The sequence below is a fragment of the Pituophis catenifer genome, unplaced genomic scaffold, assembly GCF_029215685.1.
Source record: "Pituophis catenifer annectens isolate HBS135680 unplaced genomic scaffold, rPitCat1.0.hap2 SCAF_16, whole genome shotgun sequence".
Classification (NCBI taxonomy): Eukaryota; Metazoa; Chordata; class Lepidosauria; order Squamata; family Colubridae; genus Pituophis; species Pituophis catenifer.
The window spans coordinates 6,172,246-6,186,177 of NW_027256896.1; the positions used below are offsets into that span (position 1 = coordinate 6,172,246).

At 41.2% G+C, this 13,932-nt stretch overlaps 1 protein-coding gene across 1 annotated transcript in view; it reads right to left on the minus strand.

The window, feature by feature from the left end:
- RBFOX1 (RNA binding fox-1 homolog 1) overlaps positions 1-13,932 on the minus strand; it is a 238,290-nt gene that overhangs the window by 39,124 nt on the left and 185,234 nt on the right. The window contains exon 10 of the mRNA XM_070955384.1: positions 12,492-12,556. Coding sequence (XP_070811485.1) covers positions 12,492-12,556 — 65 coding nt within the window. The remainder of the gene's footprint in view (positions 1-12,491; positions 12,557-13,932) is intronic.

Consider the following 13,932-nt stretch of genomic DNA (forward strand, 5'->3'; position numbering starts at 1 on the left):
TCACATTACTTCCTGGTTAAAACCAGGAAGTAACAACAACCGGGCAAGTGGGCGGAGCCTCGCGCTGCGATTGCTACCGGTTCTCCGAACCACCCGCCATGATCACTACCAGATCGGGCGATCCGGTCCAAACCGGGAGCATTTCACCCCTGAAGTGGACCATCAAAACTGAGTAGAGAAAGGCTACCTCTTTAAAGGACAAAAGCACATTAGTTGATAGGTATCTAGATGACAGTATAGAAATATAAATATCTCAGAGGGCTGCGACAAGGTGAACTGTGAAACTTTTGCCTAGTACAAACCATGAATATGAAGCACCCTGTACTCCATTCATGGCATGATTTAGCTTTAATCCAACCAGGATTAAATAGCTATTGAAAGAAAGGGCTGCTCTTTTGTAAGAGAAGCTATACAAGCAAAATGTGACTCTCGGCGTCTTCAAGGACAACTTTAAATTATTCCTTGGCAAAATGCTCAAGTGATTTGCAGTTGTCTTCTTTCTTAGTTTGCCATTGACTTTTTTTCTGGTTTTTTTTTTTTTTTTAACTTCCTTATTTTATCTACAGGTTTGGGATTCCCTGAAAGTTTCCTGGCCAAGTAGCCAGCAATAGAACTGTATAACATTGGGATTTGCCTGTCTGCCCGTCTCCCCGTCTGCCTGTCTGTCTGTCTGTCTGTCTGTCTGTCTATCTATCTATCTATGTATCAATGTATCTATCTATCTATCTATCTATCTATCTATCTATCTAAGGGGTGAAATGCTACTGATTCGAGTAAACCGGTAGTGGCGGCAGCACAAGGCTCCCCCCACCTATCCAGACGTCGTTACTTTCTGGTTTTAACCAGGAAGTAATCTGTTTTTGACCCTCTGAGCATACGCAGAAGTCCAAAATCGCACATGTGGACCGTGCACTTCCAAACTGGTAGGGAAGGTAAGTAGATTTCACTCCTGATCTATCTATCTATCTATTGATCTATCGATCTAGTTAGCTAGCTAGCTAGCTCATATCTATCTATCTATCTATCTATCTATCTATCTATCTATCATCTATCTATCTATCTTTCTCATATCTATCTATGTATTATCTGTCTATCTATCACTATCATCTCTATCTATCTATCTATCTATCTATCTATCTATCTATCTATCTATTATCTACATCTATCACTAGCTAGCTAGCTAGCTAGCTAGCAATTATCTATCTATCTATCTATCTATCTATCTATCTATCTATCTATCTTTCTCATATCTATCTATGTATTATCTGTCTATCTATCACTATCATCTCTATCTATCTATCTATCTATCTATCTATCTATCTATCTATCTATCTTTCTCATATCTATCTATGTATTATCTGTCTATCTATCACTATCATCTCTATCTATCTATCTATCTATCTATCTATCTATCTATCTATCTATCTATCTATGTTTAGTTTTTCATTCTTCTAATCCTAAATTAGATTCATCTTAATTTATTTTGGATGTTTTAATCTTACATAATGCATGTGTACTTTTATGTCCCATTTTTTATTTCTCTCTCTCTCTCTCTCTCTCTCTCTCTCTCTCTCTCTCTCTCTCTCTCTCTCACACACACACACACACACACACACACACACACACACACACTGTATGTATCTCTACAGCCATTCACGTATTCTGAGTTTCTGATCTTCCCAACAGCTGCAGCAGAACACATTTTATTTCAGGGAATTTTACCTAACAAGATGCATTTTGTACTTTTGTTTTCATTCATGCATACATTTTTAATGCCCAATAAGTAATACCAAAAAACCCAAAACAAACAAGATATATATTACAGAACCAATAGTTCATTGATACACTGGAATATTATGCAATTCATGCCTTGAGTTGCAAAGTAAACCAGGTTTTCCTTTGTTCCTGGCAAGAGATGACACTGCAGAGTCCTGGGGCTCCTTGGTCAGGCCATGATGTCCAAATTCAGCCATGGCTTGTCTAATCCAAAATTTTTCAAATCTCAGCAATTGAAGGTGGGTGGATTTCAACTCCCAGAATCCACCAGCCAGCATGAGAGACTTCTGGGAGTTGAAGTCCACACATCTTAAAGTTGCTGAGACTGAAAAACACTGGTCTAATCCTTTTAAGTAATTTTATGGGGAAACCCTACATTTAAAGTCTTGAGTACATCAAGGCTTGATAATAATACTGTACAATAACCAGGATACATTGTTAATGCTACAATTCTAAAATGGGTGGGAGAAGAGCATATTACTTTCACAAGCTGATATTAATTATATCTATTTCATACATCCAAGCAATATTAAAGGTAAAGGTTCTCCTTGCACATATGTGCTAGTCGTTCCTGACTCTAGGGGGCAGTGCTCATCTCTGTTTCAAAGCCAAAGAGCCAGCACTATCCAAAGACGTCTCCGTGGTCATGTGGCCAGCATGACTCAATGCCAAAGGTGCACGGAACACTATTACTTTCCCACCAAAGGTGGTCCCTATTTTTCTACTTGCATTTTTTACCTGCTTTCAAACTGTTAGGTTGGCAGAAGCTGGGACAAGTAACGGGAGCTCACCCCGTTACGCAGCACTAGGGATTCGAACCATTGAACTGCCAACCTTTCGATCGACAAGCTCAGCATTTTAGCCACTGAGCCACCATGTCCCTATCCAAGCAATATTACATGATATAATATAGATGACCTCCGAAGTCCCTTCCAACTTTGTTAGTGTTAAAGACTGTTAAAATGCATAAATGCATGGACACATCAGATTTTCTGGGTTTAGAAAAATTTTGGGGGGTGGGAAAATGGGAGCTGCACAAATTTTCCATGTCTAAAATAGCATAGATGGGAAGATCCCTTATCTTCCAAGACAGAGGCTTGATGGTGATTCATCACAGATAATCCACTCTTAATCCCTCCTATTTTTACAGTTGACTCTCTTACTTTCTTCCAAGATGAAATGGATCAGATCATAAAATAGAGAGAGATGGAAGTAGCCAGTCAATATGAAAGAAGCCCACCTTTGACCGTCAGTTCAAGCAAGTCATTCCCCAAGTCAGTGTGATGGATCTGTCAAAATCTAGGCACAGTGTTACAGAGATTCTATCAACACATCAAGTGATTATGCAAAGACAACATATTACACCCCACTGCCATGCAGAGATTAGTCCTACATCTTGAAGAGCACCACTTGAAAGTTTGGCCAGATTTCCTCCCTTCTTGGAAGCATCTGTCATGAACATTAGATCAGGTCCACAAATGAAGATCCAATGAAACTGATTTCTTGCTAATTTAGCTATGCATAGAAATCTTAACAGAATAACAGAGTTGAAGGGACCTTGGAGGACTTCTAGTCCAACTCCCAGCTCAGGCAGGAGACCCTATACCATTTCAGACAACTGGCTGTCCAGTCTTTTCTTAAAAGCCCCCAATGTGGGAGTACCTACAACTTCTGAAGGTAACCCATTCCACTGATTAATTGTTCTAACTGTCAGGAAATTTCTCCTTTGTTCTACGTTCATTCTCTCCTTGTTTACTTTCCATCCATTGTTTCATGTCTTGCCTTCTAGTGCTTTGGAAAGTAGATTGGCCCCCTCTTATTTGTGGCAGCCCCTCAAATATTCAAACACTGCTATCATGCCACCCACTAGTCCTTCTTTTCACTTGACTAGGCAAACCCAATTCCTTCAACCATTCTTCATATGTTTTAGCCTCCAGACCTCGAATCATCTTTGTTGCTCTTCTTTGCACTCTTTCCAGAGTCTCAACCTCTTTCCAGAGTCTCAGTATCTTCTCAACTAACAGTTAGCATTTGATAGATATTAGATAATAGGTCAATAGAATTCAAGGGGGTGGGACCAGGGGTGAAATGTTCCCGGTTCGGACCGGATCGCCCGGTAGCAAAAATCCTTGTGCCCCCCCCCCCATGCCCATCATCAGAGGCTGTTTTTTTTTTTTTACTTTTAAAAGCATTTTTTCTACAACCTCTTCGGCCGAAAAAATGCTTTTAAAAATAAAAAAAAAAACAGCCTCTGATGATTGCGCAGCACAGCTGGGATCGTCAGAGACTTTTAAAAGCATTTTTTTCTGCAACCTCTTTGGCCGAAGAGATTGCAGAAAAAAATGCTTTTAAAAGCCTCTGACGATCCCAGCTGAGTTGCCTGATCGTCAGGGGCTTTCAAAAGCATTTTTTTCTGCAACCTCTTCGGCCGAAGAGGTTGTAGAAAAAAAAAATGCCTTTAAAAGCTTCTGATGATTCCAGCTGAGTTGCCTGATCGTCAGAGGCTTTTAAAAGCCTTTTTAAAAGCATCACATGTGCGTGATGGCCAGCTGATTTAAATATAATATAAATATTATATGATATGATATAAAAAATTATATTAGAATCTTGTCACAAATCGATGATTCTCAATTATATTCCAGTCACAAAGTATGTTTTTAAAGGAATTCTTTTCAGCGTATCATTGCCTCCAAAAACTTTATGTCCAGGATGTGAGGGATCTGTAGATATTTTCTCAACCCTCTGACTGCATGATCCAGAAAGAGGGCTAAGAAAATACCTACTGACCTTTTACATCCTGGACATAAACTGTTTCAACTTCTCCCTTCTGGATGCTGCTATAAGGCATTGCATGCCAAAGCAAGTAGACCAAAAGATACTCTGTTTCCCCCAAAATAAGACATCCCCTGATAATAAGCCCAGTCGGGCTTTTGAGTGCATGTGCTAAAATAAGCCTCCCCCCAAAAATAAGCCCTCCCTGAAAATATTTAAACGCAGAACTGGAAATCAGGTAAGACGGCAAGAGGAGCCCCAACTTGCTCCACGTGCCCCAAAATAATAAGACCACCCTGACAATAAGGCCAAGCACTTATTTTGGGGTTAAAAAAAATATAAGACAGGGTCTTATTTTCGGGAAAACACGGTAGTTTTTTCCCTTGTGTCATTACTCTTCTAACTTTCACAGCACTATCTTATGCCTAAAGACATTTACCCACGTAGTAGGGCTATATTACTATTACCCTTTTCATCTTCTCATCTTTCTCACCTCTCATCTTTCCTACTACCTTCTCCTATGTTATATTATGATTTATCAGTTGTTGTTGTTTGTATCTTATGATTTATGATTGTATCTTATGATTTATGATCTCTAACGTATCACTTGGTTGTTTGTATGTACACTGAGAACTTATGCACCAAAGACAAATTCCTTGTATGTCCAATCAAATTTGACCAATAGAGAATATTCTATTATGTCTATTTTTCTATGCACCCAATTCTGGAAGATTTACCAGTGCAATTTTATTACAAAATATACTTGTAATAAAAAATAATTACAAAACAATAAGAGATGGCTGGTGAAATAATTACTTTTAAATACAGTAAACTCACAACAAAGGACAGGAAAGGCAGGGTAAATTGGGAAGAAAATATTGTTTTGCCCCATTTAGAAGAAATCAACATCCGCAAGGAATGCAGAAATTATTTCAGGCAGATAAACAATATGTATCTTTCCTTGAATAGGAAAACATAGTAGAAAGTTAATAAACAGAATCTACTACTTAGCAACTAAAATATAATTTGACGAAGCCATGTGCGCATAAAGTGCTGTTATTGCATAGTCTTCTTTACTTACTTAGGTTATTTAAAGTCATTTTAGAATTTCCTCTAGACAAGAGGGAAAAAAAGAGGAAATTTTAATGGATTTGCAACTAACCATTAAAATAATATTGATTCTGTTGGGGATACACACATTCACATACATCCGCCCCCCTCCCAAATAATATTCAAATGAACTAAATCCATTTAAAGTACCTACGATTATGCAAATGACTGATATTAATGTGATTCTAATTATACATAAAGAGAGAATTTGAATGTTTAGCATGCCAGGGATAATTTATAATTCAAAAATAGAGGAAGCACACTCTTGCATTGTTAATTACTTGATTCGGCTGGCTCTGACAATATTTCATTGTGTGGTCAGCCAGATTCTCAGAAGTGAAGTAAACTCATTAAATGGGAAAATGTAAACACTGTAAATGCCATTCCATGTTTTAATAGGAAAAAAAAATAGAATAACAGAGTTGGAAGAGATCTTGGAGGTCTTCTAGTCCAACCTCCTACTTAGGCAGGAAATCCTACACCACTTCAGACAAATGTTTATTCAATCTCTTCTTAAAAGAGAAGATGGAATGCTCCAGTGTTGGAGCATTCATAACTTCTGGAGGCAAGTTGTTCCACTTATTAATTGTTCTCAGTCAGGAAATTTCTCCTTAGTTCTAGGCTGCTTCTCTCCTTGATGAGTTTCCACCTATTGCTTCTTGTCCTGCCCTCAGGTGCTTTGGAGAATAGCTTGACTCCCTCTTCTTTGTGGCAGCCCCTGAGATATTGGAACACTGCTATCATGTCTCCCCTAGTCCTTCTTTTCATTAAACTAGACACACCCAGTTCCTGCAACCGTTCTTCATATGTTTTAGCCTCCAGTCCCCTAATCACCTTTGTTGCTCTTCTCTGCACTCTTTCTAGAGTCTCAACATCTTTTTTACATCGTGGTAATTGAAACTGAAAGCAGGTTGTGTGGTTACATCAAGCTTCAGTGCTGCACAGCACCATAAGCCATGCTAGGGGTTTAAATCCAACAGCATATCCTTCATCCAGTCTCTAAAATATGTTCGGATGGAAAGATGTGGACAATGTAATAGTTGGGCCAGAATGAAAATAGCATTATACCAGAAGATGTACCCATCTGGAGATCCTGAGCAATCGAAATTCCCTGACAAAGGGATGGGGAAAATTGATTTCCGTATTTTTCGGAGTATAAGACGTACCTTTTTCCCCCCAAAAAGAAGGTGAAAATCTGGGTGCGTTTTATACTTCAAATGTAGCCCCGCCCAGCTTCTCAAACGGAGGTTTCAGAGGCTGAAAAAAGCATCAGAAAGAAAGCTTCAGAAAAGAAGCCCCCAAACAGAGCTTCAGGGGCTTTTTTTCTGAAGCTCTGTTTCGGAGGCTTTTGGAGGCAGGAAAAAAAGTTTTTTCTGTAAGAGAGTTTCAGAAGTTTCAGAAGCAGAAAAAAAAAGCAAAAAAAAAAAATCAAGGCACAGAGCTCACAACCAAGGAACCTGTTGCTAAAATTCACCTCTGGGAACAGATGATTGGGGGTATTCCGGGAGGCTGATCCACCTGCCAATCAGCTTTTTTCTTATTTTCCTCCCCAAAAACTAAGGTGTGTCTTATACTCTGAAAAATACGGTAATTCCTGAACTGCCCAGGTTTGGTGCTAGCAACCTCACCAATATTTGAAATCAAATGTAAGATGTTCGCCTTCAAAAAACAGCACACTAATACGTCTCAGGAGTTCTTAAGGTGCTGATAAAATGTACTCAACGTTTTGCTCAGAATGAGAGCAAAATGTGCAAAATGTTTCATCAAGAATGACCGAGTGTTCTCCAAAGAGAGATTGGGAAAGTCCTGCTTAGACAGATAAGATCTAAGTCACCTTGAGGGACATCAAAGTAATGTCCATATAGCATGACTCTAAACTTCAGCATGAGACTTGTACCACCTTGGTCAATAGTAGAAGCACATTATAAGCACATTACACCAGGGTGAACCAGAGGTTTGCACATAACTTTGCAAGGGCCCCCTATTGCAGATAATTATGATGAAAACAAAAGGACTCCATTGAGACATAATGTGGAGAGATCATTGTTTCTCCTGGATTGATGTACACATGGACAATTGACTGAACAGGGCTAGAGGCTGCCTAAGTATCCCAAGCAGGCTACTTCGAAGAATGCTGGAATATATAAATAAATAAGATTGGGATCTGAAAATGGGTTCTCAGGCAGGACTCTGGGGATCTTGTACAACACAATTAAACCACACAACACAGAAAACTGAAAAGGTAGGACTAGAAAATCAAGAGAACAACATTACGAATGCCAAGGCACCTGTGAATTTGTGCTAACAGAATTCTTCCTATGCTATTGAGTTACACACAATACTTTGGCACAGGCATGGGGGATCAGCTGCCTTCTTCCCTCTACACAAAAGCAGGAAGAACAACAAGCTTTCTGTACAAGATCATTAAAAAAAATGAGTGAAATACTCAAGGATGGGCCACTGAAGGGCTCAGAAAATCCTATCGTTATGGGCAACTGACCTCTGCTTTTGCTCACTGGAATGGACTCGAAACATCACGTGTTTGATGACTTCCTGGGCAACTGTTATCCTTATCTATCTGTAGTAATTTTTTTTTGCACATCCTTATTCCAAATTCACCTTGAATGATAGTTTATGGAGAAATGGGAGGGCAAATCTGAGAATGGTCACTGACCTTTCTAAATACCCTGGAACAGATCTTTCTAGGATTGAATGGACAACTTTGGATTGAATTAGTTTGATTGTGGAAGCCATTGCATTTTACCAAGCAGATACCCCGAAGCCAGTCCCAGCAACACTGCATTCTGTTCTACACTCCAAGGAATGCTTCATTCACAATCTGTAAACGAAGACTCAACCCTCAAGCCAAAAGCATCTAAAAAAGGCTAAATCATCATAACTGGACCAAAGTGTAGAAGCTTCATTCATGAGTGGGATAGTCTTTCCCCCTCCCCACTTTTCACTTCACTACACTAGAAGACAGTTTTGCAATAGATTGGAGCTCCACAAAGGTATTTATTTACAGCCATTTCTCACTATCGCCCCAAGAGCCTTCAAATTTGAGGGGCATTGAGGGATTTTTTAAAGGATAAATCTGGAATGGTGCCTTGGTTTCTGAGGGTTAGGATAGTGGGTGCCACTGGCTGCCAAAGGTTTGTGTTTTATGAATCACACATTGCCCTGTGCCTTGCAGAAGTGGAGGCAAAGTCCTTCTCTTTCTCACGAGAAACTACTAGTAGCATCATCTCCCTCCCCATTTGCACACCTGCTATCACCTGCATATTCCTATCTACCGTGAATTTCCAGCTGAACACGTGTCTGTCCTTCCTCACTGAGGAGCACTAGATTTGACGTTTCTTACCCAGATTGCTTGCCGGACCTAAAAGAAATGAAGATGATTTCCATCACTTGATCAATCAGCAAGTTGATCAAACAACCCTTTGTGGGAGAGCAACACCACCAGATGTACACAAAGAGAAAAAGCACAGTTGTGAGTTATACTCCATGTCCTAAATGTGTCTACACTCCGCAGTTTTATAACTTGGTTAATATAGCCCCTGTGCTACTATTGGCTGGAACAAAACCTCACGTTGTCTCATGTCATCTCCATAAAGTTATGTTTTCCCTATCTCCAAAATGAACCTAGTAGCAAACCTGTTTTTAGTGCTTTCCTGCACATGGCTTCTAATTTAACCAAGCTGAAGAACATCCCTTGATGTACACCCAGCCACCATGCCATCCTCCTTGCTGTCTCCAGAACCCCTCAAGACGGAGAACCTGGAGGACATTTGCAAAGACCTGATTCCCTACATTGAAACATTCCTAGTTCATTGGTCTGCTTTTTAAGTCTCTTAAGTTAGGGGTCACCAACTTTTCGGACCTCAGGGACCACTAAATTCATAATTTTAAATCCCGCAGACCACTAATATGATCTGCCTAATGACCGGCTGGGTGGGCATGGCTAGGTGGTCATGTGACTGGGTGGGCGTGGCCAGTTCCTTGTCTCCCCACTCGGGCTCTTTAGGGTCCCAACAGGAAGCAGTTGTTGGAGCTAAGCAGCCACCAGGAGAAAGGGTTGGCGAAACAGCTGAGCTCAAATTGGATCTGACCGAGAAGGAGGCTCAGCAGAAGCACCTCACTGAGGACTATGAGCATAGGCTTTCCAAGTAGAGGGAAGACCTGCGGGAGTACAAGGCCAAGTACCGGCGCCTGGAGGCTCAGCAGGCTGAGAGGGTCAGCCAGTTCCAGGCCATGATGAAGTCCCACTGGAACGAGGCCCTCCGACTCCTTGCCACCAGCGATGCTTCCCTCCAGCCTTCGCCCAAAGCCTCACACCAGGAGGCTGAAGCAGACCCCAAGTCAGAATTTCTGACCCCCTCCGACCCACACAAAAGACCCCAAAGGGGGAGACTCTCTGCAGCAACCCAAACGTTCATTGCACGTATCCGTCCCAGGGGCCGTAGTTTGAGGACCCCTGTTTTAGTGCAATGTTAAAAATGCAAATAATTTTTCTGCAGACCACCAAAATGTTCTCGCGGACCACCAGTGGTCCATGGACCACCAGTTGGCGACCGCTGTCTAAATCGGTAACTGCCTCTTGGGGGCAGTTTGCTCTCGATGACCCAGCAATCTTCTCAGCATTGCAAGCTCACAGAGAAAGTCCTTTAAAAAAAAAAAAAAAAAAAAAGCGACTACATGCTCAACGAGACACCTTTGTGGAAAATGAAATGTGAATTCTCGAGCTGTGCTTCATTGCCATCCATTTTCCTCAGGAGGAAACGAAGAGAAAAAGAAAAGAAAAGAAACCAAGCCTATCTCCATCTGCGCATCAGGCACAAACAGCAGAGTGACACGGCTAAGAATCCGGACGTCCCAGGAAAACAAACGAAACAAATAGGTTACCTTGCTTACCTGTCAGAACCCAGCATGCCTCAGCCAGCTCATGCAAAATTTGTCTTATTCATCAAACATGTTTGTTTATGTGTGTGTGTGTGTGTGTGTGCATGTGTGCATGTATGTCTTCACTGCCAGAACATGATAAGCACATTGGGAAGGCAACACAGCATGCAAGAGCTTGAACATTCATTGTTCCACATAAATATATAAATATATATCTATATTTCTTTTAAGAAACCGATCCATGAACAGCACTTTTGAGAATCTAGGCACTCAACCCAAGAACTGTTTCACCTTTAAAGGCACTTATTTTTCAGTCTCTTTCTTCCTCAAAATGGAAGCAATGCTTCTTGAAACTATTTTCCATCTAAAGTAGAGCTCTACAACTCTGAAATCTGATTCTTGTTCTAAATCACCTTGCCTAGTTTCGTGATGGAAATGCAAAAAAACCCCCAAACCACTTTCTCTTAGCTAACAGCCAAACCTCTTTCCCACCCCCACCCCCCATCTTTCTTTCTCTCCTTCTTTTGAGTGCTGAATGTGGATTTAATCGTAACTGGAGAAAACTATTATTCAGGCCTAATGGGATTTTCCATTCGGTTTGGTATTTAAAAGGACCGGATTTGATTTCTGCTGAATTTACTTTGAGGCTGTAAGGTATAGAATTGAAAATGTATCGTGCATCAGATTCTTCGTGTTTTTTTTTAATGTCTAAATCTCAAGAATTCAGCAATCTTGCCTCCAAGATGGATTTTTTTTCCAGTGTCATTTGCAAAGACAAACAACCCAGCTCTCACCAGATTTCACAATCCCGTGAGATTTCAGCTGCTTTAATTTTAGAAACATTTTAACTAGTATTTAATTTAGGAGTTTTGCAAATGTCCTCTTGGGTATTCACTGATGCCATGATGGTGCCTGTTCTTGTTGATTTCCAGCTAATGGGCGGAACTGAGAAACTCCAGGGTTTGCAAAGGGAGACACTGAATAATAGATTTAATTCCCCTGGTGAAATCAATAACTGTGTTTACAGAGGTTCTTCCTAGTGGATGAACAACTCTGCAGTTGCATTTTTTCCAATAAACTGAAGCTAGATGGTTACTGTTAACCTTGGTTTAGGTTTCTGCTATGGCTTCATCTCTTATTCAAAAACAGCTGGATTTATTTTTTTTTTTACATTCATGGCTAAGTGCATTGTAGCACTCAGAAAAAAAGTTAATTCATGACCCAGCTTAAGCACGCTCTGTTTACAGGGCAGCCTGAGGTATGTTGACTCGGAGGTGTAAGAGGTGAGGTTTACTCCTCAGTAACTAAGACACTGAAAATTTACTTTTGAGTAGAGCCCGAACAGGCTTATACCATTACAGAATTAATGCTTTAATGCAGATTTACTTCGATGTACATCCTGCTTCTGATACCAAGACTTGATTCAGTGGCTTAAGGGGTTTAAACATGTTGTAGAAATAAGACTACAGAAGTGAGGAGGGATAGCAGCCTCCGCTTTTCGCTTTCCTTATCCTCTATTTGTTTCATCTAATTTTCATGCTTGCTTGTAAATATTTTTCAAAAGCCACAGGAAATCGCACATGCATTTTCATGTACCCTTCTACTGTTCGTGCATACCCATTTCCCTAATGCACTGCTTTGGGGAACATGTCCTTTTGCAAATGCTTCTCTCAAATAGAGTTTGCCCAGTTTCTTCAACTGGTACCCTCCAGGTATGTGTTGATACCTGGATGCTGTTGATCGTAACGATGGGCACGGATGCCGAGCAGATACAGGCTACCTCACTGGAGAAGAACCGTCCAACCTTAGTCACAGCTATTCATGGATTTCAAGTCTAGAAGCTCTTGCTATGCATGGAGCAAAGTGACACAAAAGCCAAGGTGGGCCCAAAAGAGCATTGTGCTTCCCAAGTCAATACAAAAAGGAAATCTTACCTATCACTGTAGGCAGTGGCGGTAGCGGTAGTAGGTTGGGCATACCGATAGGCTGCGTAACCCCCCTGCAACACAAAGATTTCATAATCAGAGGAGAAAATCCAGAGACCAAGCCAAGTGCAATCCCCCTGACATCCCCCTCCCCAACCCTACAAAATAAGCCATTTTTAGGTTTTTCCGGTTCTGCTGTGAATATGTCTATGGAGCTTCTCAATCATTTAGGTCATGGTTTCACCCAAAGATAAGTGAGTATCTTATCTGAGATATTGAGCTCTTTTTTTTTTTTTTTTTTGGTCTGTTTCGCTTCTCATCCAAGAAGTTTCTTTCATTCTGATCTCAGAACTGAACGGATGAGAAGCAAAACATTTTCAAGAAGAAAAAAACAAAACTAAGAGAATCCAACTGCCTTTTGAAATGCACATTGGGACCAATGGTGGGATTCAAATTTTTTGACTACCGGTTCTTTGGCGTGGCTGGGTGGTCATGTGACTGGGTGAACGTGGCCAACTCCATGTCACTCACATCGAGGGGTGCCTCACCTGGCCTCTCCTCACCCCTCCCCCTCCCAGCCACTCCTTGCCTCGTCTTGCACGTTATGGTGAGAGAGGAAACTTTTTCAAAGTTATCTTCCCCTTGATACTAGCCAATAAGATGAGATTTTGCTATCAGAAGGACCTGATGTACATTTCCGAATATTGTTTATCACCATTCTCTTGATAAGGCTGAGTGGAGAGATTTATAAAGAATAACAGAGTTGGAAGGGACTTTGGAGGTTTTGTAGTCCAACCCCTGCTGAAGCCTGAGACCCTATACAATTATGGACAAATTTCTTCTTAAAAACCTCCCATGATTGGGGCTTTCTGCTGGAGAGATCCCCCGATTTAAAAATGACAGGTTTGGAAACCTGCTGATGCAACCTGCTGATGTTGTGGTCCGTCAGCAGCCTGCGGAGCTGGCAGCAGAGTTGGAGAGTGAGGAGGCTGGGGAGGAACTTGGGCCAGTCCTGGAGTCTGAGGAAGGCTCAGACCAGGGCTCTGCATCGGAGGCAGAGATGGGGCCAGGGCCATCTGGGAGTTATGTGCTGACTCCAGAGCCTCCAAAGTTGGACTGCAGAGAGACAGCCTGTTCCTAGTGTGCTCATGCGCAGAGCTGCCAGAAGGCATGAACAGTTAAAACAAAAGGGACAACTCGGGAGTAAGGCTTGGAGATGATTGGCCCCCTCCCATAAGACATAAAGGAAGAGCAAAGGCATGTGGGCACTTTGCAGGAAAGCAACATTGTTAATTCTGTTCCCAGTCGGCTTCTCTGTTTGATTCTGGATTCTGTGTGGCTTTGCCAAGTAGATCTTTGGCAGCATGTCAAGGGAGATAAAGGTTGGTGATTATCCTGAAGGATTTTTTGCAATTAATTGGGATTCAGCTGTGAATGAACGTAATTCACA